The sequence below is a fragment of the Plectropomus leopardus genome, chromosome 21 (assembly GCF_008729295.1).
Source record: "Plectropomus leopardus isolate mb chromosome 21, YSFRI_Pleo_2.0, whole genome shotgun sequence".
In the NCBI taxonomy this organism is placed as follows: domain Eukaryota; kingdom Metazoa; phylum Chordata; class Actinopteri; order Perciformes; family Serranidae; genus Plectropomus; species Plectropomus leopardus.
In genome coordinates, this window is record NC_056483.1 from 10,594,961 (window position 1) to 10,620,254 (window position 25,294).

The 25,294-nt window shown below is 39.3% G+C and overlaps 3 protein-coding genes across 3 annotated transcripts; 1 reads left to right on the forward strand and 2 right to left on the reverse strand.

Moving 5' to 3' along the window:
• Positions 1-3,624, reverse strand: gpr12 (G protein-coupled receptor 12). The gene is made up of 2 exons (XM_042510700.1): positions 3,427-3,624; positions 1-1,954 (listed from the first exon to the last, which is right to left on the reverse strand). The coding sequence occupies exon 2, from the start codon at positions 1,940-1,942 to the stop codon at positions 920-922; it is 1,023 nt and encodes a 340-aa protein (XP_042366634.1). The 5' UTR covers positions 1,943-1,954; positions 3,427-3,624; the 3' UTR covers positions 1-919.
• Positions 3,625-7,740: 4,116 nt separating this feature from the next.
• On the reverse strand, positions 7,741-15,270 carry usp12a (ubiquitin specific peptidase 12a). The gene is made up of 9 exons (XM_042510341.1): positions 15,024-15,270; positions 13,474-13,554; positions 13,163-13,376; positions 12,836-13,071; positions 12,397-12,473; positions 11,508-11,591; positions 11,220-11,417; positions 9,425-9,503; positions 7,741-8,620 (listed from the first exon to the last, which is right to left on the reverse strand). Exons 1-9 carry the CDS (start codon positions 15,069-15,071, stop codon positions 8,519-8,521), a joined length of 1,119 nt encoding a protein of 372 aa, XP_042366275.1. The 5' UTR covers positions 15,072-15,270; the 3' UTR covers positions 7,741-8,518.
• Positions 15,271-16,896: 1,626 nt separating this feature from the next.
• Positions 16,897-20,687, forward strand: rpl21 (ribosomal protein L21). The gene is made up of 6 exons (XM_042510480.1): positions 16,897-16,993; positions 17,767-17,845; positions 17,966-18,027; positions 19,042-19,154; positions 19,826-19,976; positions 20,565-20,687. The coding sequence occupies exons 2-6, from the start codon at positions 17,779-17,781 to the stop codon at positions 20,652-20,654; spliced, it is 483 nt and encodes a 160-aa protein (XP_042366414.1). The 5' UTR covers positions 16,897-16,993; positions 17,767-17,778; the 3' UTR covers positions 20,655-20,687.
• Positions 20,688-25,294: the final 4,607 nt, after the last annotated feature.

A 25,294-nucleotide genomic window follows, 5' to 3' on the forward strand; every position in this document is an offset into this window, starting at 1 on the left:
TTCAAAAAGTCATAAGCAAACTCCATTTAAAAGGTGAAAGAGGAGGGATATACTGCAAGGTGGTTACATAATCCGATATTCGGTTTGATGCCTCCGTTAGTAATAAAAAATGGAGGAGGGGTTAATGGTGGGGTCTCCTGGGGCTTCGTCTTGAGCCTCCCAGACACGAGATGAACTAAAACACATTCACGCACAATCCAGAAAGAGAAGAAGACAGATTAAAATAATCGAGAGGCGAGGAGAAAAAAGAAACGGCTTGGTTTCTTTCTGTGGAGGACGCAGGGCGCGGATCAGAGAGCGCCGGGTCTATTTTTAGCTCTCCGCGGCTGTTTAGCTTTCGACGCACGTTCAGAGTGCAGCAGCAGAGCGCCGGGATGCTGCTCCAGACGGGCTTTATGTGGAAATGCCTGCGTGTTCAGCTGCAGCCGCTCTCTCCTCACTGCACACTCTACTGCTCAGTTAATCTGCCGTGCGTTTTTACGCACGCGTAAATCCCTCCCTGTTTGAAGAAAAAACAAGCACGTGTCAACCAAAGCTCCAGTGCTGTTAGCTATATGCACATTGAATATACAGCTGCTGCCTGTAACATGTGATGCGCTCAGCGCGCTCTGCAGAGCAGAGGAAGGGCGTGGCACGGATTGAACGGGAGGGGGCGGGATGCAGTGGCCGCCTTTGCTGGGGAAGACAGTGAGACACTTTGCCCTATGGTGAGTGTAACAAAGAAAAAAACGCCATCCATCCAGGTGGGCTGTGGATAACTAACAAAACTGCCTCTGCCAGTAACAGCCAGAGCTGAGGCCACAGCCCTCTGCCACTTCCCCTGACCTCCCCTGCTGCTGCTCTCTTTGACACCACACTCATCCGGTGCGGAGCAGAGCTGACTCAGGGCGCCTCTCTCTTCCCACCTGGGTCTGCTCTGTCACACGTCACTAGGGGTCCGTGCACGCTGGGCCACGCTGGCAGGCACGCAGCCACAGCACACCAGCCACAGCGCCTTCTGGATCTCCTGGTTCCTGAAGGCGTAGATGACCGGGTTGATGACGGAGTTGTAGGTGGCAGGCACCAGCGTGGCGTAGGTGTATAGCGGCGGGTAGGTGTAGTCAGCGATGAGGGAGTAGACAGTGAATGGCATCCAGCAGGCGGCAAAGGTGCCCAGGATGATGGCCAGTGTTGACACGCCCTTCCGGGTTGTGACGTAGTGGGGTGTGGCAGCTAAGAAGTGGTGCTGGAGGGCGATCTGGTGAGCGTGGCGCATCACGATCTTGCAGATCTGGACGTAGAGTTGCAGCATGAGGCCGAAGAGCAGCAGGAAAGAGACAGACAGCACTGCAATGTTGTTCTTCGTGAGCGGCCGCACCACACTGCATGTTGCCTCCTCCGCCAGGCAGTTGACCCCTGTCACTGGCAGCAGGCCGAGACACAGCGAGAGGCCCCACAGCAGCACGAGCATGGTGTAGGTGAAGGCCGCCGTCCGCTCAGAGTTGTAGGTGAGGGCGTAGTACAGCGACAGGTAGCGGTCGATAGTGATGGCCAGCAAGCTGAAGACAGAGGCCGAGAAGGAGGCCACCACCAGGCCCACGGTCAGTAACTGGGCCGAGTCGGAGTGAAGCAGGTAGGCACAGGTGAAGTGAAGCACCAGACCCAGACCGGCAAGGAGGTCGGCCAGCGCCAGGCTGCCGATCAGCAGGAACATAGGAGCTCTGAGTGCCGGGTTCTGCCAGATCACCAGAACCACGAGGGCGTTCTCGCAGGCTATCAGAGTACCCGATGAACACAGCACAATGTCCCAGGGGTTGACCAGCAGGGGCAGCTGGCTGGGCGGGAGGGAGTCCGGAAACGTCCCCAGGCTGGTGCTGTTGTCCATCGGTCCCCCGCCTCCGCTGGCCCATGCTGTGGGGTCAGGGGTCAGCCAGCTGGGGGTAACCGGCGGCTCTTCACTCATTGTGGCCCCCGTCTAGAAATGACAGAAAACACACAGTTAGGCAGTGGTGGAATATAACTAAGTATATTTACTCAAGTACTGTAATTAAGTACAAATTTGAGGCACTTGTACTTTACGTCAGTCTTTTCTTTTTATGGCACTTTTTAAAAAAATGTTTCAAGGTTTGGGGTCTTTCTACAGAAAAAAAATCCTGAATTGAGTAGTTTGGCAATCATTCGAATAAACATTTCAGTATATGACATAAAGTTAATAAACATTCTTTTGGTTTTTTTTGTTTTTAATTTTGGGGATGTTTGTCTCTAGATTTTTCTGAAATTACTTTTACTGATTATATATTTCCTTACTTTCACTTAGGTAAGATTTTTAATGGACAGGACAGGACTTTAAATTGTAACAGAGTATTTTCATACCATGGTATTAGTACTTTTTTCATAAGTAAAGGAATTCAGTACTTCCTCCACCACTGCTGTTAGGTATCTATTAGGTGTTTTTTGGTTGATCTTTTCAGCTTTACAATTTGATGCACTGAAGACTAAAACAGAGTGGACTGTTCCTTTCTCACCACTGTATTTTAAAATAAGACAGCACTCTATAGAAATGCATATTTTGACTGGCTGAGACAGTTAACAGGTCATGTATTTTCCTCTGGGAATCAAACACAGTGTGATGGCTATTGTAACACAGGCCTATGGGGTATACCACAAGTAAAGCGCTCTGTTTATTAACCCTTTGAAACCTGGATAGATATCAGTTTTCTTTGTGCTGTTCTGATGCCTTTCACAAGCACTGAAGACCTTTGACACCTTTTGATTTCTTTTGAAAAAGAGAAGAAAGAAATGTGCTGCAATTTGAAAAAAAGTGACAAGAAAAATTTAATTCACCAACAGATAATGCATTGCACTAATTATTTTAATTATATATTTATCTCATAATTTATAATAGCTTTTTTTCCCAGGTAGTTTCTTTAATATTTATTTTTCTGTTTTTGATTTTTAATTACTTTCTTATTTTCTAGGGAATTTGTAATTTTGACCAATTTCATGCTAATTTTTTTCCGTCATTTCTTTCAAAGTTGCCCTTTTTGCTCAGGTTTCAAAGGGTTAATATAAGGACAAGAGGAATAAAAGAGGATGATAGAAAACCACAGCAGGCTTTGCAGCAAATTTCAGGCCACATTTCCTAAGAGACATCGATAACCCCACACCGGCAATAATTCACGCCGCTGTCAAGAGACCAGGCACCGGTTTGCTTAGCAGGAGACGCCGCACCCGTCATGGAAATACAGCCTCTAACGCCATACATGCATCTCACACTGGTGGCCATATGGTGCTGCTTCACCCTCTGTGCACCTTGCATCAGAGCAACACAGCGGCTGCTCCACGTCAGCAGGAGGATGCTGCTGGAGGAGGAAAAAAAAACCCAACAGGCTGCATGTTTTTCATGCATGTCAGGGATGCTCAATAATCCGCCGCAGCCCAGCCTACCTTGACTCTGTGAGGTGAGACTCCCCGTCTAGATGGAAGAAAAACCGCTTTGTATTTCCATGTTATTGATAAGGATGGTGCAGCCCGGTACAGAGACGCAGCCCGGGGAAGAGGTGGAGGAGGAGGGGATGCTGCTCCTTCTCTGCCTGAAAGCGGGATGATGGAAGAAGGAGAAAAGAGCGCGAGGCGGCTCTGCCGTTAACGGCGCATCGCCGTGGACTGCGGCTGTGCAGAGAGCAGCGAGCGGAGCAGCGGCGGAAGAGAGGAAGAGGAGGAGGTGTGTGTGTGTGTGTGTGTGTGTGTGTGTGTGTGTGTGGAAGGGAGGAGGGGGTCGATGATGAAGGAGGAGTCCCAAATGGGCCACAGAGACCGGTTGAACTCCTTTAAAGAGCTAAATGTCTGGTCCGTCTCAAAGACAAAGACAGGTGTGATCGCGTCCACTGTAAAATGTGACAAGTTGATTTTACCTCAAATAATCTTTGAAACCGATTACCTTGAAAAAGTAAAGTAAATGTAACTATTAATCTTAATTTATGCATTTTACATATGAGTGTTACTTAAAATGTTGCTGTAGGAATTAAATAATAAAGTTCTAACTATTCGGAGCAGTTTTTAGATATTGAGCTTCAAATGTTCACTTCATGACATCCACATGTATCCATTATGAAGGACAGTCACTCTTAAAGCATTTCATGGTATTTAAGCAAATGTTAGCATTCAGATGAGCTGAACATGGAAAAAAATAGGTGTACATTTTTGAGTTTAAAAATGGAAAAAAGGGCCCATTTGCACATTTGGAAAGATTATATTTTAAAGATACTGGGAAACCTTTTATTGCCAAAGACTTTCTTGAGAAGTTCTTTTTATCATTTCTATTTTAAGCGACAGCAGGTTGTCTTTAACCGTTCAGCACTCACGTCTTGACTTTGAGTCAAGAGAGGCAGAAAACTCAGTTTCTGCGTGATTATCTTGCAAAACGCCCCCTGGTGTCTGACTGCAGTATAGGTCCTAAAGCCTGCCCCTCCGTGTTAATGAATGGTTATTGGCCAAACTAAAAACTCAAAGTACACACCAAATACAATTTTCCTCAAAACAGTTTCTGTCACTGAAGATAGTTCTCATCACCTGATGTTTTTTTTCCAAGAGTTTGTTTTATGATGAATTCAGTTTTAATTAGTTATTAAATTATACACAGGGGGCTTTTCTGCCTTGATTGACAGCTGTGACAGCCAATCCGTGCACTCACCTTCAATGGAGCTGCTCACGATTGGTTGAACAGGTGTTTTGGCGGTTCTCGCTACTACGCAGTTGCGGGCTCTTAATGATATCACCCTGGCAAGATGGCAATGTCCCTATCGCGGATATTTCGGATATTTTAACCTCACTTCAGCATAGGGGTAAGTGGGGGCGTGTCGTCCATCTTTACATACAGTTTATAGTTACTATTGGTAATTGCTCGTATGCTAACGGTAAGTATGAGCAGCTCTGCTAGTAGCACTGGAAGCTAACGTTGCCATGGTTCCCTTGTAAAAAAGCCTATGAATTTATTTATTTTTTTGATTTTGGATTATGGCAGAAAATAAACTCTGTGGTATAAAAAATGTTTATGATAATTACGTGTTTTTGAAGCCTAAATGCATTGCTGGAGGTAAAACACTATTGCTGGGCTAAATTGAACTACACTACCGCCACAGCTGTAGGAGCCGTGTTCAGCGTGATGACGTCTCATTTAGCCTTTTGTTAGCAACCCTCTTTTAAAAGACCCATAAAAGTTTTAAAGTTTGCGTGTGTGGTGTTGCAGAACCAAATGTGAAAGTCTCTTAAGCTTGTGTTCACCACAGATCTTTTTTAAGGTTTCTAACCAAAAAAAAAACCATCTAAAAACCCACTGACTCGAGACAATGGAACCAGAGGTGCTAAAATGCTAACGTATTTCCAGGTTGTAGGGCTCGTTACTGGGTTTGTCTACAACAGCACTCCTAAAAACCCATATTTATTACTAAAAAAGAGGGAGAGGTTAGACTTGCTGTTTCTTGTTGTTTCTTTTGTAAATAAGTCAAAACCAAAAAAATCCAAGGCACACTGTTTTGCAAATGTTTAAAAGCCTGTAATATAAATGACACAACAGTCTTCATCGGGGCATGCAAAAAAAAGTGGTAGCTCACAGATATACCGAGGCTGATGTCAGGTGCCAGGCAAATGGAGCGCTAGATAACGGTCACAGGTGCAATCAATAAAGTGAGTGTGCACACAACTCAGGTCAACTCCAGCAAAGCAGCAGTGTGCTCGAGACTGGCAAATTCATCACACAACCAGCAACATCAGGTACATTTCACTCATAAACACATACACAAAATTTGTAAAAGGTACATGAATCCTCAGTATAGGTTCCAGTGCTTTACTGAAACTGATGTAATGAAAGGAGAGATAAATAAGGAGTTTTATTGCTTTCAACTGAAAAAAAAAAAATGCTTTGGGGTCTTTGTTACACTATAAGAGAGGAATTTACTAAATTATTTAATTTTTAAAAAATGATCAATTATTTTGAGATTTTACAATGCAACATCAGAAAAAAATGTTTAAATTCTACTTCTCATGCCTGAGCAGTTTTAGGACTTTTTAAATATCAGTTTAAGTCAATGTAATTTCAGTTAAGGGCTAATTACTATACAAATTAACTGAATGCATTTTAAGACTTTTTAATGATCTGTGGGAACTCTGCTTTTCTTTAAATAGAATTTTTCATTGTATAGGTGTCGAATTAGTTTTAAAACATTAAAAAAATGATCATTTTAGTAAAGTTTCTGAAGCAATTTCAGATACATAAAAAGAAAAAAAACCCAACATAAAACAAACACAGCCTGAAACAATAATACTACAAATGACATTAAATTGTATGAGGGAGATTTAAACAAAGACATAAACATTAGTTTATAGTAATTTTAATACATTACAACATTAGTTTTAATAATACATTTTCCAGTTATTTGAGAGGTTTTAATAGCTTTTCTGTTTGTTGTCATCTTAGAAACAATAAGATTTTTCAGAACATCATCATTGGACCCTTTAAACAGACATGTTGAAACATTTGTTTATCACCCAATCAATCTAATTTTAGCCCACCTGAATAATGCACAGTGCACTCAGCGAATCTGTGCTGCCTGGCTCCAGTTTCAGATATGAAGATGCTGGATGCAGAGACTTGCTCTCCTCCTGCGACGCCCTGCTATTCTGGTCCTGTCTGTGCTATTAACAGAAACCTGATGTGTGTCACCAACCCTCCTCCCTTCCTCCTCTCTCCTGTCCTCCATCTTCTCTCCCTCATCTCTCCATCCTTCTGCAAGGATGGAGCTGGCAAACTTCTGCTGATAATGAACTGATGTGCAACTTGGTGATATTTGGGCCGCATTTAGCTGACCAGGCTCCATGTCGACCCTTTTTTTTTTGCATCTGGCTTTTAGGTCTGAATGGATTAAAAATAGCCCCTGTTGCAGTGGGAGAGCAGCAGTACCAGATAGCACCGCTACGGGGCGATGTTGAGCTCCTATGAGTCATCAGTGCGCACCTGTGGGTCACAGAAGAGACAGCACCCTGCCTTTTTATTAAAATCATAGACTGTATTATAATAATAATAATCATCATCTTTTTTACAGTCTATGAATAACATTTGTTTGAAAAAAATTAGTTGCAATAACATGATTTAATATATAATAAAATTTCTTTTAAATAATGTGGAAAAAAAATAGTTGCAATAACAAGATTTAATATTTGATACAATTTCTTTTAAATAATGTAGAAAAATTTGTTTGGCCAATTTAATTTTTGTCAGTAATCAACTTAAAAACATGTTCATTATTATGGTAACAGTACTAAAATTCCTTTAAAATTATGTAAAAAAAATAGTCCCAATAACATGATACAGTCAACTGCATTCATACTTATAATTAAATATATAACACTTAAAAATTCCTTTTAAATAATGTAGAAAAATTATTGGACCAATTTCATGTCACTAGTGATCAACTTAAAAATGTGTTTATGATTATGGTAACACTACATAACACTTTAAAATTCCTTTAAAATAATGTAAAAAAATTAGTTGAAATAACAGGATTTTTATGAGAAGTCAACTGTGTTCATAATTATGATTAAATACATAAAAGTTCCTTTGAAGGTATTCCTTGAAAGTATATGCGGTTATGGCTAATGAAGAGTTTCTACCTACTTGTCTCATTATTTGTAACATTTTTGTATTGACCACTGAATGTGCCATTTTCAAAACTGTTCAAAGTGAAAAAAAAAATCCACCCTGCCTCAATCTTACTGGCTTTATTTCTTTTTCTTTAAAACAGAAAATGATCGCTTTACAACAGGCCTTTTCAAGCAAACCCTCACATTTAACTTGCCAACACCTACAAAACGGTATCAAAAGTGCACCATAGTGTTAATACATCTTCTCAAGGTCTAACAATTTCCATATTATCTTCTTGTTATATTTATACAAATACCATTCTGTACACTGTAGAAATACACGACCCAGCGTGCCCCATACGTGGGACGCTCACCCCCCACCCATCCTCCTTTACATCCATGATCAAAAACATGATCCACTCAGTAAATCGCAGTGCAGAATAGCAGTGTGGGGGGCGAGGACACTGGGCCGATGTTACATCATATGAATTATTAAATACCCATTCAACCCCACACCCAAAGAAAAACCTAATACGGCACTCATACGACCAACCAGTATCTGTACAACCCTCATTCAACGGTTTTTTTTTTTAAAAACAATCTTGACACAGTTTTCATTCATCATCGTCTCATTGTCCCGGCAGCAGCGTCCAGCCAGAGTGAAGGGGTCAAAGGGGGATACGGAGGACATGGAGGCGAGGAGGGACAGCTGGTAAGTAAGGGGAACTTCCACGGCTGAGCTGCGGCTCTGAGTGCATAAAAGCACGAGAATGAAACACAGCTGTGCGGGCAGATAGGACACCACGCGGGCTGCTGCGGTGCGTTTATGGTCCGCTTCTCCCCGTAAAGAGGGAACAGAGCATTTCTCCTGGTTTCTGTGGCGAAACACTCGGCTCCACGTTTAGTCTCTGGACTGGTAAAAGAGGATGTAGCCTGACTCAGAGTTCTTGGAGATTTCAGAAGTGAGACCGTAGAATTCTTCTATGGCCTGTGCATCAATTTTCTGCAAGAACAAGAGAGACGACGCAGCAGGGTTAGAAAAAATCAAATCAAATCAGGGTTCCTAAAGATGGAGGCAAGAAGAATTAAGAATTCAATTTAAGACTACTTTTATAATAACCAGAACTGTGTTAGTATGTTAATGTTTTTTATCGGTTTGTATTGCTGTTGTAATGTATTTGCTCTGTTTGTACCTGCCCAGACTGCAGATGTAAACAAGCTAATAGCTAAATCTGACATGAATCATCACTTCTCTTTTTTAATTAATTAATGAGATTAATGTTTTTATGCATGGTCCTTGTTTAAATAATAATAGTAAAAAAAAAAAAAAATAGAATAATGATAACAAAGAGTTAGGGACAGTATCACCTTAATGTTTATTTAATACAAAAATTTTTTTTTTTGGTTAAAATTACAAAATTAGGTGATTTAAAACTTTCTAGAATGGAACACATAAAAAGCAATGAAATTCTATTATAAAGTATCCATTCCATTAAAAAAAAGCTTTTTTAAAAATGAGTGATGTATATGCTTGAATTATTTTCAGATTTTACAATTTACAAAAAAAAAAGGATCATAATACCTTTGTTCCCATGTCTGAGCTTTTTAGCTTTTTCAAGACTTTTGAAAGACTGATTTAAGACATCTTGATACCAACTGATTATTTAATTAATTTAAGACTTTTTAAGGATCAGAACGATTATTTAATTAATTTAAGAAACCCCCTGACAAATGTCCTTTGAATACCAAATCATATATATATATATAATATATATATATATATTTATATATATATATATAAACTCACCTCTACAATGTCATCATCAAAAAGCAACCAGAAGTCATGACTTTTCACAATGGCGATGTAATGACCCCGGTTTGGACCACTGAAGAGAAACAGAACAGCGTGTTAGCAAACATTAGCCTCTATCATCATATTACACTGACTTTACACACTCACGGCCCACCCACACAGGTGTTTCCTGCTTCCTCGTTCTGTGTGATTCGACTCCTCCGCAGGACTGTGTGAATGTGTGAACAATTTGTTTTATTGACATCTCTCTGACCTTCCTATTAGGTGGAAACACCTGTGTGGGTGTAAAGGCCGTTAAATGGAGCACAAATCAGTGCAGCTGTGAACAAAAACATTACAAGTTGCAGATGGAGATGGAGAGACTGGTGAAATCAATGGACAGAATTTCAAAACTTTTTCATAACTTTTCATGATTTTTTTTTCTTCTTGTCAGGCGTTTTTCAAACATAAAAGATTCAAACTTTGTTCAAACATAATTTCAGGTAGCTGGCATACAGGTACCTGAAATAGAGGCTGAATCAAAACATCGTGATGATAAACAAAAGATAACAAATCGACACATAATAGAGTGAGTTTACATCGACAGCTACTGAAAATAGATTCGCCATTACGCTATATTGTAGGTCATCCTCGAAACATGACTTTAACAATTTCACTACCTGCAACAAAATTTCCATGACTTTTCAAAAACATTCAATGATATTCACTAATTCCATGAGTTTTCCATTGCCTGGAAAATGTGATTGTGAAATTCCATGACTTTTCCAGGTATTCCATGACCGTGGGAACCCTGTAAGTCAGACCAGTTCTAGACCGAGGCCGGTGTGGGAAGCCAGTGGGGCAGCGGCGGAGCCCTGTGGCTGTCTTCCAGGCTTTGAGGCACCTCAACCTCCCGTCGAAACCTGCGGTCCCACCCAGATGCTCTCTCAGGTACCAACATCTGGCACCAGCTGATTTCACGAGAATCAGGACTCACTAGTACCAACGTAATGTGGTCGGTGCCGTTAAAACTACCAAGTTCAATAGCCAACCTTAGCAAACACACACCCACACGAAAAAACACAAACATGCACACACACACACACCCCGTCCATGCGGTGATGCCCCTTTCATCTCGCCAGCTGCAGGTCTCATAAAACAAGCTTACATGAATGAATTCACCAGCCTTTTTCATACTGTCCCGTGCCCTGTTAGGTGAACATATTGGCCAAAAAGGGGAGACAGTTGATACTGTATCATTTAAGCGCCGCCGTGACATTATGACAACCAGAGTCCCTGATGATGTATGGCCTTAAACCATGACATCAATTTCATTATACGTCTCCCTGCTCTGAAAATAAATCGGAAAAAGGGAGCTGAAATGGAAGTAAAGCTCAAAGCGAGAAGATTCAGACAGATAACAGGACTCCCGACTCACCTGTTTAACTCCATATGAGTTTACTTTCTTTAAGAAACTGATTTAAATTCACAGTCTCAAAGCGCTGGAGTGTGTTTCAGCATGCACGGTGTGAAAAGCAGGGAAACACCTCGCATAAACGCAGACAGACTAACTCCCACTCACACTGGGTCACAGCGGCGCTGAGAAAGAGAACGGCCCAGCTGAACAGTGATGGATGAGGATCTGTGTTTTCTCCTGCTCGCTGTGATTTAGATCCTAACGTGCGTTTATTCTTGTGCCGGTGGGTTCAAATGCATTTTATTATTAGAACAATGATTTGTCTGCCTGTCTCTGGTTGCTGTGGAGACGGTTATAAGGTGTTGTATTCCGGCTGTGTGATCACCTACGCACCTCCCACAATGCACCACCACGGCGACTAGGTCGTACAGCCTCTCAGGATTGGTGGCGTCCCCGGAGGTGTTGAAGAGGCGGAGCTCCAGGGGGAAGACGACGCGATAGGACAGCTTGGTGTAGCGCTGCAGCTGCTCCATGTACTTGAAGCGCTTCAGGTGCAACGCCAAGATCATTGGCAGCTTCTTAACACGCATCCTGCGGCACAAATATGACAGAGTCAGACGCCGAAATTCATTAACACGCGTGTAAAAAAGGCACACATCAAGGATCAACATGGATACTGACCTCTTATGAGCCTCCTGCTTGCTTCTACATTCTTCACAGTAGTATTTGTACTCACTGCACAGTGTTTCTGTGTTGCTGAAACCTCTGAAAGGAGACACAAAAAGAGAATTAGTCAGTGTAGTTATCTACAAATGAATGGATTAAAGGGACAGTTCACCCCTAAATCTCTTCCTTGTCGTGGTATTTATCGACGTGCATAGTTTTGGTGCGAGTTGATGAGTGTTGGAGATGCGAGTAAAGAGTAAAAATGGATTTTTGATTTTGGGGTGAACTGTCCCTTTAATTTCAAAACACTGCATTCTCCTTGTGCAGTTTCCTGAAGGACACAACAGAGTGTATTTTTCATTAAGCTCGTTAAAAACCCAGCATTTAATAAGAGCACTTAATGCAATCTTCTTAAAACTAAATACATAAAAACTTCACATTGAAAAAAATGTTACAACTTAAGGTTACACTGTTAAAATATAAAAGCCTCAATGTCAGTCATTGAGGAGTTTGGATATCGTATTTTTAAACGGGTGGCTAAAAATGCTTTGGAACAAAATTCGTCAGCAGAGCTGCATTTTTATAATTTGATTAAGATAACACTCTTGATTAATTAACCGTTTGGTCTTCAAAGCATTTGAAAATAATTAAACATGTTCAGCACAACGTTCCAGAGCCCAAGGTGACATCTTGAAATTGCTTTTTTTTCTCTAATTAACAGTCCAAACTCCAAAGATATTCAGTTTATCATAATATTAGAGGCAGAAAGGCAACACTTTTGAGAAACTGGGACTAAAAAAAATGTTTTTGCATTTTTGCTTTAAAACCACGTTTGGTTAAATTATCATAAAAGTTGTAATTTACTAATTCTGTTGAGCTCCGCTTCTACGTGCGGTTTATTTACCTGAGGCAGTGTGTGATGGAGGTATTCTGTTCGACATCCACAGAAAGGTCCAGAAAGTCCTCATCTTTGCTGCTTATCTGAAGAGGAGAAAAAAGGACGTCAAAATACACTAAAATACTAGAAAAATGAGTAAGCCTTTGGAATATACTAATAAAGCTCTGTAGCCACATGGCAATTAGAATATACAACTGTGTTTATTTCTGTTGTATTTACCTAAAACATTGTCTGCAATGGCAGAAACTAAAGCACAAAAAAAGCTCTCTGCTCGTGCCAAGGCGCTTCATTTTCAAAGTTTACTAATCCCTGAAATCAGCAGCAGGACGGTTCGACTTGAATGAAAACATGTTTAAACAAGACTCTGGCGACACACAATAGGAGACGTTTGGTGTCAGACACTTAAACTTAATCCCCCTTGTATGAAAACAGCAGCACGGCTTACCGTTTCACAGGTGAGGCAGCGTGTCTCATTGGTCAGAGTGCCTTGGAAGATCTCGTGGACCCAGGTGGGAGCGGGCGTGGCATTGCTGTTGTTGTTCTGAGAGTCCAACGTGCCGTTGGCAAGGCGGCCGTTGGTCTTGTCCTGCTTCCTCTCCTCCTGAAGCAGATCTGCGATGGTGTTGAGCAGGTAGTTCAGGAACTCATGGGCATCCTGCTGCATGTAATTGTCAAAAAGCTCTGAGGAAAAAAGAGCGGAGAGAGAACGTAGAATATCAATTCAGTTATTCCACATGTTCAGCAGGTGTTTCCGGGTCTCTGCTCCTCTTACCATTCTCTTTGCGAAGCCGTGTGATGAACTTCTTGGGTGGTATGACGCCCACTTTCCTCTTCTGGTTGGCAATACTGTGAAACAGGTCAGCCAGGCAGGTGAGCAGGTTCTCCTTCCGCCGAGGCTGACTGCGGTACGCCAATATCTTCTCCCGAAATGGTCGGCAGAAGTACAGAGCCTGCAGCACTGAGTTGCAGTAGCAGGTGTTTCCGAACTAAAATAAGACGAGGAAAGCAGTCGAATCTGTGTTAGTATCAGTCATGTGGAGATTATGCAAAACATTACAAATGCTCAGAGTATCCTTCACTTACATTGACCAGGCCAAAGTAGTGCTCATTGACCGGAAACTGCTCAGATCCAATCTCTTTCTCCAGAGCAGAGGCATTGGCGCCCTGTAGATGCACAGAGTCCAAAAAAAGAATTTTATTTTTTATAAAACGCAATATGATTTAAATTCAGCTATTAGTTTGAACAAAATGATGACAAAAGCACACCAACGTCACTACTGAGTCAGCAGGTAATTGCCAAATTAGATGGCAGCTACTTGGCAGTTCTGAGGTAATTTGTTGTAGCGATAAAACAAAAACTAATGGGTGCTTAAAAACTCCAAGACAAGGCATTTCCCTTACCACCTCCACTCTGCCCTTTAAAGCCATTAGAGCTAAAAGCATGCATCATCTTAAACTGACAGGACATTTAGGTTTACCCTGGCTGGTGCTCAACAGTAACACTCATCCAAAAAAGGTTTTAAGTGTAAAACTCTACTTAAATGGCAAAATCACATGTGTCAGAATAGAAAATAGCGAAACACAGATGTTTTAACACAGGACTCGTTGGCTGTTTGGGGAAACATCCCCTCTATGATGTGTTTAAGTTTAACCCTGTAACACCTGGATGAGCATCAGTTTTCTTGTGCTCCATTCAGACCCCTTTCACTTGCATTTTAATCTTCTTCTTTCTTTCTTTTAGAAACAGGAAAAAAACACAATGAGCAGCTACGAGGGAATATTCTCAAGAAAACAATATTTCTAATTCAAATTCATTCTTCAAATGATTATGTGTTTAAAATTATCTTATAGGAAAAAAGGTGTCTTTTCTAATCTTGTTTCTTTTTTCCTTATCTTTTTTTTCCAGGTAATTTTCTTGCAACTTTTTACTAATATAATGCCTCATTTTTGGGCCATTTTTTGTTAAGTTGCTCATCGCCCTCTTCCCCTGTTTTTTTTAAAAATGCCAATTTGCTCATGTTTCAAAGGGCTAATAGATGCAACATGCAGACGGTAACAAACTGCAGAGTGGACATGGATCTGGAGCGGGTCCACAACTGCGTAGCTAATGTCAAACCATGTCGTCATTGCCTGCGTTAAATATGTGTGGTAGGAAAGGCCAACACGTCAATTTAGCTTTATTTCCACGTTTTTCCCTCAAATTCAGCAGATTAATCGTCTACCAGCCTGAAGTCATCCATTACCCAGCTGTGCTCCAGTTGTGGACAGGAGGTAGCACTGGTTTAGCTTTAAGGCTAGTTAGCTAGTTAGCTGTGAATCCCAGCTGCAGCAGGTGCACTGTCACTGTGCTCAAAGAGGCTGTGATAAATATTAACCAAATAAACAGTCAATGTTTGGGTTAAAATTTAAGCAACACCACAAAGTGTCCATCTACTGCCGTTAGCTAACCCGGATAATGCAGTGGGTGGCTGCTTGCTCTGCTATGCTCGGAAAACTGCTTTGCTAGCACAGACACCAGAATTAACAGCTTTAATTTATAACCACGCGGTTAAAATACCAATCAGAGTGCAGCCACGGTTTCCGTTTCGCCGTATAGCTCGACTAATGCCAGTATGAGACCGCTGTGCACTCACCATGGTACAAAAAGAGGCAAATTTGGAGACTGTCATTAGGATTTCCATTCGGCTAGCGCCATCTTCAACCACACCGCCTCGCGCTGACAAGACTGGGCTGGCTCCCCTCGTGAGGGCAGGCAAGCGATACTGCTGAGCTCGCGACGACAGGTCCAACAGCCCCAAAAAACGAGAGCATTCACCGCAGGTTGTTTCCGCCTTCGCTTAGTTACGGTCGGTATAGCGGGTCGCTACGTTTTGGGGTATCGGTGTCACACATTGGGACGCTTCTAATCTTCTGAGAAAAAACTTATCGAAATCAAAAAAAATGATGTCAAAGTATTTGGTAAAATCACGTCACATAATCACAAAAAGCCCAACTAAAGTTGTGCGCATGCGTGTTATTAATAGCTGTTGCACCAATGTACAAAGTCTGAAATTTAAAAAAATATATATATATTTTTTTAACTTACTTTTTTTTATTTTACACATACAAACATACATACATAAATTTAACAAACACCAAGGAGATGTATATTATATAAAATTCCACTTGCTTGAGATCCTTAAAACTGAAAGTCTTTTCTTTCCCTTACAGAGTACGTGTACTTTACAAAATAAAACAACTGTACATATTACAGATACTTTTCATGTAAGAAAAACAATACAACGTACGAGTACTTTACAAGTGTGAAAAACAACGCTCCTATGAGAGAAAATGAATAAGTAAATAAAAATAATAATAAAAAGGAAAAATGAGAAAAAAAAAGGGGGGGGAATCGGTATCGGTGTCACACATTGGGACGCTTCTAACCTTCTGAGAAAAACTTATCGAAATCAAAATATATGATGTCAAAGTCTTTGATAGAATCACGTCACATAATCACAAAAAAAAGGTGAGCCTAACTAAAGTTGTGCGCATGCGCATTATTAATAGCTGTTGCACCAATGTACAAAATCTGAAATTAAAAAAAAAAAAAAAAATTAAAAATAATAAATTAATCTATCTAAATATCTGTCATTCCCCCCCAAATGTGAACAATATACGCACTTTTTGTAATCGTGAAGTAGAAACTCTTGAACATGTCTTTTTTCTCAAGATTATTTTTATGTATTTTATGTATGATTTGAAAATATACTTTTCGAAACCTTTTTTAAACAAAATTAGACATATTACTTATTTCCAAAAAAATCTAAATTTCACATCTGATGAAGAGTACGTAACTAATTAATGTATTATTTATAAAAATATTAAATACATAATATAATTTGACTCAAAAAACTACCCTCCTTTTGATATTTTTAGAGATATGATATGATATGATTTTAAAATATACTTTACAATAATTTAAAATTTAAATCTCTAATTTCAAACGAGTGAAAACGATTAGATTACCACCAATTACTACTATTATTACTAATTCCATTTTATAGCAGGCCCTTAATGTTTTATTGTGTTGTGATCCTTCATTTCCTCTACATTTCATTTATGATCCAATTTAATTTCTTTTTTGTTATGAACTATTGTTATACAACTTCTATTTTGAAAATATTGAATGGATTGGTATTAAATGTGTAGGCCTAAATAAAGTTCAAGAGATTTGAAAAATAAAATTTAAAAAAATAGATCCAACAGAAAATAGCTGCAATGTTATTTTAAAACGATTATTTTTTTTCTTTTGTTTTTAGCAGCGTTGCTATATTTTTTCCTTTCTTGTCACTCACCCGAGATAAACAGCAAACTTCAAAAAAACGTTATAGATCCCAACTGATATGGGACCAGCTTGCGTATGGCAATGGCGCTTAGTTTTATATAATAATTTATATGACTGAGCTGACTCTGGGTCAGCTGACCACTTGTCACTACTTTAGGGTGACATTTATTTGGTTCAGGCAACATCGCGGCCTGCCTCAATTCTATTTCACAAGGCGGAGTTTGGGGGCCTTCGCTCTCTCTTTCCGCCGTACCCGCCATCTTGTAGTGACCGGGGGTAAGATCTTCTCCGTGTTAATTGTTATATTCTCCTTTATTATCTAATCATTCGTACATAGTTACATTCATATATGCACCCTAGGTTTCCCTTTACATCTCAGTAGGTTAGTATAGCCCGAAAAAAACGTCACAGTTGGTGATATTTTCCGTTGAATGTGAGCGAGAGCAGCAGCGTGGCTCTCCATGTGGGCCCGAGAGGCAGAAAAAACGTCCAGAGGAAACTGTGTTTTTCTTTATCAAACTGCTGAAAACGCTGCAGTACAGTCTAACACCGCGTTTTTCGTCGATACGAGGCCGTAAAGAGATTGTTAAACAGCAGATAGAGTGCTGCTTGAGGTAACGTCAGTGGTAAAGTTAATCCGAGCTTGACATGTAACGTTATTTTTGTTGCTAGCTTTTACATTAGCACATACTGAAGTTAGAGTAATGATCAGTTTTGTTGTTTAAATGATTAAAACAAACCAAAAATCACCTCACGGGGGTGTGATAGGTTTATGCTCGTCCAGTTTTGTTGTCATTCACTATGATTTGCAATTAAATCAATCTGCAATTTTAGCCCGTACAGCAGCTAATATGGGTTTGGGTCCTATAGTGCCTTCAATGAGCTTTTTGACAGTTTTCCTTATCCTGTGGCGTAATTAGCTAAGCTTATGGTAGATCTTATCATTGCCAGACTGTATTCACATGTGATATTACCCATTTAAATCATGTTGACATTGGAAGAAAATGTTATGGTTATATTAGTAATAATTAAAGTTTATTTTCTCCTAGTAATCAGGCATCATGACGAACACCAGAGGCAAGAGGAGGGGGACCAGGTACATGTTCAGCAGGCCATTTCGCAAGCATGGTGAGTCCAAATTTAAGGGGTATTTTTGACCACACTTAAGTGAATTCCCTTTTAAATGATGGTAGTGGGAAATTAGTGTGCCAAATAACATCAATTAATCGGTTTGATTTTACTTCACAGGCCCAATCCCTCTGTCCACGTACATGCGTATCTACAAGAAGGGTGACATTGTTGACATCAAGGTAAGACGCAGCATATTTGTTGTAGTGTTGGGTGCTATAATGGTTCATCTGGTATATTGGATATAAAGCATCTATTTGATTTAATTTTTTTTATACACTGTCATGCTGATGCGTAGCTGCATCGCTTCACAATAAGCGCTACGTTGGCTACAAACTTCATACTTTCCTTCTTACTTAGGGTTAACTTCATAACATAACAAAAAAAAAATAACCCACAAATAACTCCAGCAACACAAAACAGCCAGGTACACAACGAAGTGTGACAAAGAATTTGTAAAACACTAATAATTGTGCATTTATAAAATGAAACCTCCGAATGGCGTGCTGGGTACAGCTCGCTAGTTAGCTAGTAAACATAACGGTCTTTTAACAGCTGGGAGCAGCTCTGCTGCTGCAGTACATTCAAGATCAGGGAAAAATACTGTGATGTACTGTGAAACCGCAGGAATTTATTAAACTAATGTTAGGTCATACTGCCCAGCATTATGTGTTCACTAATGTTCTTGTCTCAGTGTCATTCATTTATTTAGACCTGAAAATCGTTTAGTGCGAGCCTTCATTTACAATGTCCAGCAGATAAAAAATAATGAAATGCAAGAATAACAAAAAAATAGTAAAAGATAAAATGGGCATAATCAATCAGCAACGCTAACTTCAAAATGAGTTAAAACAGGTGCCGTCAGTGAGTGAAACTGCGAGGTAAATTCAGGCCTTTGCACACAGGAGTCACTAGTTAGGTATTTTAAATCTATCCTGAGGTTGTATTCTGTATCTAAAGTCATCTTCCTAAATGTTTGGAGATGTAGTAAAATGTACTTTAAACTGTGACATTACTGTAATTTCAGACTGGGTCAATAAAGGTGCAGCTGACTGAATATGTTTAATGACAGCTTTACCTACACTCACGTTGCAACTGTTTTAACACTTACTGCTTCTGTGTTTTGACAACTTATTTGTGACAAGTGAATTTCGTTGTTGCAGAGTAATACATTGTTACATGTGATTTCTTTTCAGGGCACAGGTACCATTCAGAAGGGTATGCCTCACAAGTGCTACCATGGCAAAACAGGACGTGTCTATAACGTTACCCAACATGCTGTCGGCATTATTGTCAACAAGCAGGTCAAGTAAGTACAAAGTGGCATTTAATTTATGACATTAAAGTACGCACGCTTACGTAACTTTGAGCTGGCACACAAAAACTTCTTAAAACTAATACATTATTTAAAGACCTTCTATTCTTGAGGTAAAGAGGAGATGGTAGGAGGATCCGTTTGTGATTTGGCATCCAGTTTTCAGTTGTTAAACCAGTGAATCCAGATACCAGTGGCGTCGTTGTCATGGACCTGACGGGGGTCATGTAGGCCACTCTGGTATTTTCTTCTATATCAGGCCAGTTTAAAATGGGTCAAAGAAGTCTTTGATTTCCCATTAAAAAACACTTGTGATGAGCATTTCGCAGATCGTCATTGTTATAATTTTGACATTTTTTTTGTGTCTTGGCTTCAGTCTTCGATGTGTACTCGTACAAATACTTCATCTAAAAAGAGGGATGTGACCCCATCTTCACTTTGCCACCAGGATTGTTCATGTCCTCAGTGGTCATTCATGTGGGGAAAAGTATTTCATCCTTACACACCCCGAGTCTAACTCCTGTTTGACCTGGGGCTGTATTGAGGAGACAGCAGACGGGTGCAGATATTTAAATGGAGATGCTTTTAGCCAAAACTACCTGTAAAATTGTGTTTTTTTATTTGACGTGTTTGATATGAACTCTATTTTTTTTTCTCATGCACAGGGGCAAGATCCTGGCCAAGAGGATTAACGTGCGCATTGAGCATGTGAAGCACTCAAAGAGCAGGGACAGTTTCCTGCAGCGCGTCAAAGCAAACGAGGCCAGGAAGATGGAGGCCAAGCAGAAGGGCAGCTGGGTGGAGCTGAAGCGACAGGTACGGCATGAAGCATCGACTTACAGGGATTTTTATGAAAAGGAGAAAAAAGTAATTGAGAAAATATTCTGTAGTGAAGGAAGTCCTTCAGTTGCAGTGATTTTACAAATACTTTTATTATACATAATTAAAACCATTTAGAATTGAAATCACATTTATATTACTTTCATAAGATTTGCATTTCAGTCAACATGTACAAACATACAAGAGTGCACTCAGAACAGAACATCATCGAAATGAGGCAAATTACAAAACAATAAAGTTAGAAAAGTTACCAAAAAAAAGTATAAAATTAGCTGATGACAATCATGATAAAAAATAAATAAAAACAATATTAAAATAAATAAATATATATATATATATATATATATATATATATAGCAATATATATGATATGGCATATAGCAATTATTTCTATTACATTTTAATGTCTGGAGTTTTTTTAAATGTGAAAGCATACCAGTCTAAATATGTTAAAGTATGCTGTGAATAAATTACTAATAATGCTCAGGAATTTTTTTTCTATTGCGGCCTTTTGTCATTTTCAATTATTATTTTAAATTCCTCTTTTTTTTCTGTCTCCAATAGCCCGCTCCTCCCCGTGACGCTCACTTTGTCAGCACCAAGAAGAACGTGCCACAGCTGCTGGAGCCCATCCCCTACGAGTTCATGGCATAAAGTGCTTATCAAAATAAAAATATTTGTACACACGCCGCGTGTCATCTTGTCATCTGTTAACACATTTGAATGGTGATGAAGAGCCATGATGTGCTGTCGCTCAGTGATGATTCTCCTCCTTTGATTGCTAAATGAAAACAAATGCACTTTACATTTCACCGGCGATCTGAGAGTGACGGCCCTCATGTCACAAGCATTTCACATCTCACCATTAACTCCTGTCTGGTCTGCAAAGTTTAATCTGTTTGCACCGTGAATTAAACAGTTCCAACCAAGCAAACTGATTGACATATCTCTATAATAAATTCATTTGGCATTTTCCATAGATGGAAAATTTCCATAGATGCTACACTGTGTTTAATTGTGGGGGAATTTATGAAATGATGCAGAAAACAAATAGCCATTAAAAAATAAACATTGACGATTTCACTCGGTGTCACCATCACAGTTTTCTTTAATAATACTTTTTATATATATATATATTATATATATATATATATATATATATATATATATATTCTCCAATCTCCTTATACACTGTATAATGACAATAAAGACCATTCTGATTCTGATATATATATATAAAGTTGTGCCAACAGGTGGAATGAGGACATTTTTTCCCAACCTACCACTAACATGGAAAATAAATTTGAACTGAATGTCAGGTTGATTTCATATGTTCTCAAGGTATCAGACAGTGACATGTATAATATACTCCATGTACTCTGTCCCAGGTTTGCAGTGCATGCCACAGAGTGTACTGTGCATGTGCAGTAGGTGGCGCTGTGCACCAGGATAAGTGTCAGGCTCAGATGAACAGCAACAGCGCACTGAATTGAGATGTCAGTGGGACTAATGAGTGAACAGTTAGCTCTGAGGTGTTTGGGTGTGGGCAGACCATGATTTAACAGTTTCCTTTAATTTCACCTAACCTCTGTGATATTCCCCTTCTATCTGTACACAACTTCATATTCAGAAAACTAATAATTTGACTTGCATAGAACTTTTAAAGTGAGGAGAATAAAGGGTTTTGCTGTGTAATTTATAAATATTGCACAGCAAAAACAGGATAATGGATAACCTAATATTTAAAAATGAAATACTGATATACACATTTGTAAATATTGTGTAAATATTCCAGCACCTCAAATCATTTCCGTTTCCGATTGCTTTTTCAAGATTTAATAAGTGTAATTGCTCTTTTTGTACAACTTCATACACTTGTGGTTGCAGACTGTATTGCTTCACCCTTTTTTTAGTGTAATTCATTTGCAAAAAAATGCACGGTAACAAAAGTAAACATGAATGTGACTAATAGCTTTCTTCTCTCTTTTTTCATTTTTAAAAAAGATATTGCAATATTATCGTTAACTATACAACCAAAGCAAATTGATTTTTAAAAACACGGGTAGAGGGCAACAAGCAACATATTACAAGACATAACAAGGCTCCAAATTAGCAAGACATTACTAAAATGTTGCAAGAAAATTACCTGAAAATAAGCAAAATGAATAAATAAATAAAATATAAAGAAAAAAGAAGTGCTGAAAATAAAAATATACATGTATGGATCTATTTTATATATTTTATTATACTTCAATTTTAAATTTTTCCAAGTTGTTCATTGCCTTTTTTCCCTGATTTTTACTACAAAAAATCAACAACAAACAAACAAACAAAAAACATTTCATAGAAGTGAGAATAGTAATTTAAAACAATTAAATGAAGTTTCTTTGTCAGTGTTTTTAGTTGTTTTTGTAAATCAGTGGGTTATAGTGGATCGTCATATAAGGTGACATTTTGGCAAAAATCCTCTAATTGTCAGGTACGTTATGTTTGTTTTTTGTTTTGTTTTTTTAATTAAAATATGTAGAGCCTATTAGTCAAACCTCTGTGTGTGTGTGTGTGTGTGTGTGTGTGTGTGTGTGTGTGTGTGTGTGTGTGTGTGTGGCCTGTCATGGTTTGTGTGTGGACCACTTGATGTGTGCTGTTTAATCAGTGGAGGCTGAATGGCTGGCTGGTTATGTGACAAATAGGTTATCTCATCGCACCTCAGTACTTTACCCAATATTTACACGAGTTAGGACCAGTTTACAGAGATAGGGAGCAGCTGACAGGATGGAGTGTGTGAGCATGTGCATGTGTGTGTGTGTGTGTGTGTGTGTGTGTGTGTGTGTGTGTGTGTGTGTGTGTGTGTGAGAGAGAGCGAGACAGAGATCAGGAGGGGGAAGGCCAACAGTGCATCAGTCCAAGGATTATATTTAATTTCTGTGGATGCATCACTTAGATTTTCATGCAGTAGAAGAGATCTGTTCTTATCTCTTTTCATAAATGTGAAAGAAGTGAAGTATAAAAAAGAGGAAAGAAACTAAATGAATATTGTAATCCCGTCCTGGACAATGGTTTCACCCCTTTAACCCTGTAGGCCTAAGGTCAGGGGATTCAGACACAGGTCTTATCAGGATGGAGTAATAAGTATCCAACAATATGAGGAGGGAGAACCAGGAAAAACGGATGGAAAAATAAAATGCAATCAGTCAATGAGCGGGTTGGCAGCCAAAGCCCTCCGTATTGATCTGGATTTTGCTCCTAGTATTTAGATAAGGCAAATGGTGCCTCTATGTTTTAGTATATTCCCACAGTTTATATCAGCATATAAGTATCTGTTATTATAGTTTCCAAGCTGAAACTTGAATTAAGTTGTTTTTTTTTTTTTTTTTTTATGAATAAACTCGCCCCAGGCATGGAAATATTTGATTTTGGTAACTTTTTTTTTTTTTTAAAGATTTTTTTTTTTTTTCTTTTTGGCTTTTGCCTTTATTGGAGATAGGACAACTTTAGCATGAAAGGGGGAACGAGGGGATAACATGCAGCAAAGGGCTAAGGCCGGAATCAAACCCACGGCCGCTGCAGTGAGGACATAGCCTCTGTACATGGGGCGCCTGCTCTACCAACTGAGCTACTGGATGCCCCAATTTTGGCAACTCTTTTACCTTTATTGGACTACATTGATCTGCTTTTTATGAATGCATCTGACCAGTGCCTAAAGAAGCGCGATACTGTGTACCATTGTGCTTTACATTGTATCATTGGCTGTGGAAATCGTCCACACCACTGTACACTGTACGCTACTGCTAAATTCTCTGTCCGTTCTCAGACTTGTGCATTGGTTGCTTTGTGTATATAAATCTCTGCTTGGGCTGATTCCTTTTTATTTGTGTATGCACATGTGTACAAACCAAAACCAGTGTGGCCTGCGCTCTTCTACAAATGTTGATCTCCTACGTTCAAACAGAATTCGGCCAAAAAAGCTTTCAAATATGCCCCCTGATCTTCTTAGAATAATTTACAGAAGGACCTAAAACTGTCTAAATCTAAGTCAATTTTAAAGTATCAAGAAAAATCACTCTAAGTCAGTGTGATTGCTAATCAGACAGTCAGTTAAAGCAGATTCTGGATTTTTATGCATTGTTACAGTTTTTATTTTCATTTTTCTCTTTATAGCACTGTATGGTATCCACCCTACCTATACATCTACAGTAAGTCCTTTTGTGTGTGTGTGTGTGTGTGTGTGTGTGTGTGTGTGTGTGTGTGTGTGTGTTCTCACAGATACACCAGGGTGTCATGTGTGGCACTGACTCATGGAAGTTACTGATTGAAGGACGACAAAGTAAACAAAGAAGGGGAGAGAAATCAAGCGAGAGGGAGGAGGGCAGAAAGACGAGGATGGTGGATAAAAGCTGTGGAAAACTATGAACTCCTTAATCACACATGTTTGACACACACAGATTGAGTCTGTCAGCTCAGCCAGCAGCCGTATCGACCCCGGGGTGTTACATATTAACCACACACACACACACACACACACACACACACACACACACACACACACACACACACACACAAAGTAGATAATTGGATCTGTACACCGCTGATGCAAGAGGAGTTGTGTGTGGAAATGTTGCACGATATGAAATTTCACAATTATCAGCCTTCTTAATTCACCTGATCACATTAAGTTTAAAGAGCGGGTTCACTCAAACTACACAAATATGTTATCTCACACTTTTCTCAACCGTTATTGTGTCGATAGATATTCATCGGTCTATATATATATATATATAGACCTATATATATATATATATATATATATATATATATATATATATATATATATATATATATATATATATATATATATATGTAGGAGCAAGACACACATACTTGTGATGGTTTTGTGTGTCTTTGTGGTCATTAGGCATGTTTTAGTGGTCTTGTGTTGTGTTGTGTGGTCATTTTCAGTCTTGTCCTGGCTGGTATTTGTCAATTTGAGGGACATTCTTGCAGGTGAAGTCCAGGGGGGACTGTCACAGTTTGAGCCTGTGCCCAGTAGGCCCATTCAATAAACCACACAGACTTCCCAAAAACAGTGTTGGACAATGCACAGACCTCAGTGTCACCTTTTTTGGAGCTATCGTCCACTGAAGAAATTGTGACGAAATAGTGGCAATGTGTTCTGTGACTCTTTGTTTTTGGAAAGAAATGTTGCTGTTAAAAAAAAAAAAAAAACAACGAAAGAAAAAAAATTGACAAAATATTTGTATTCTGATCCTTTAAGTAAAAGTAAGACCATGCTTATC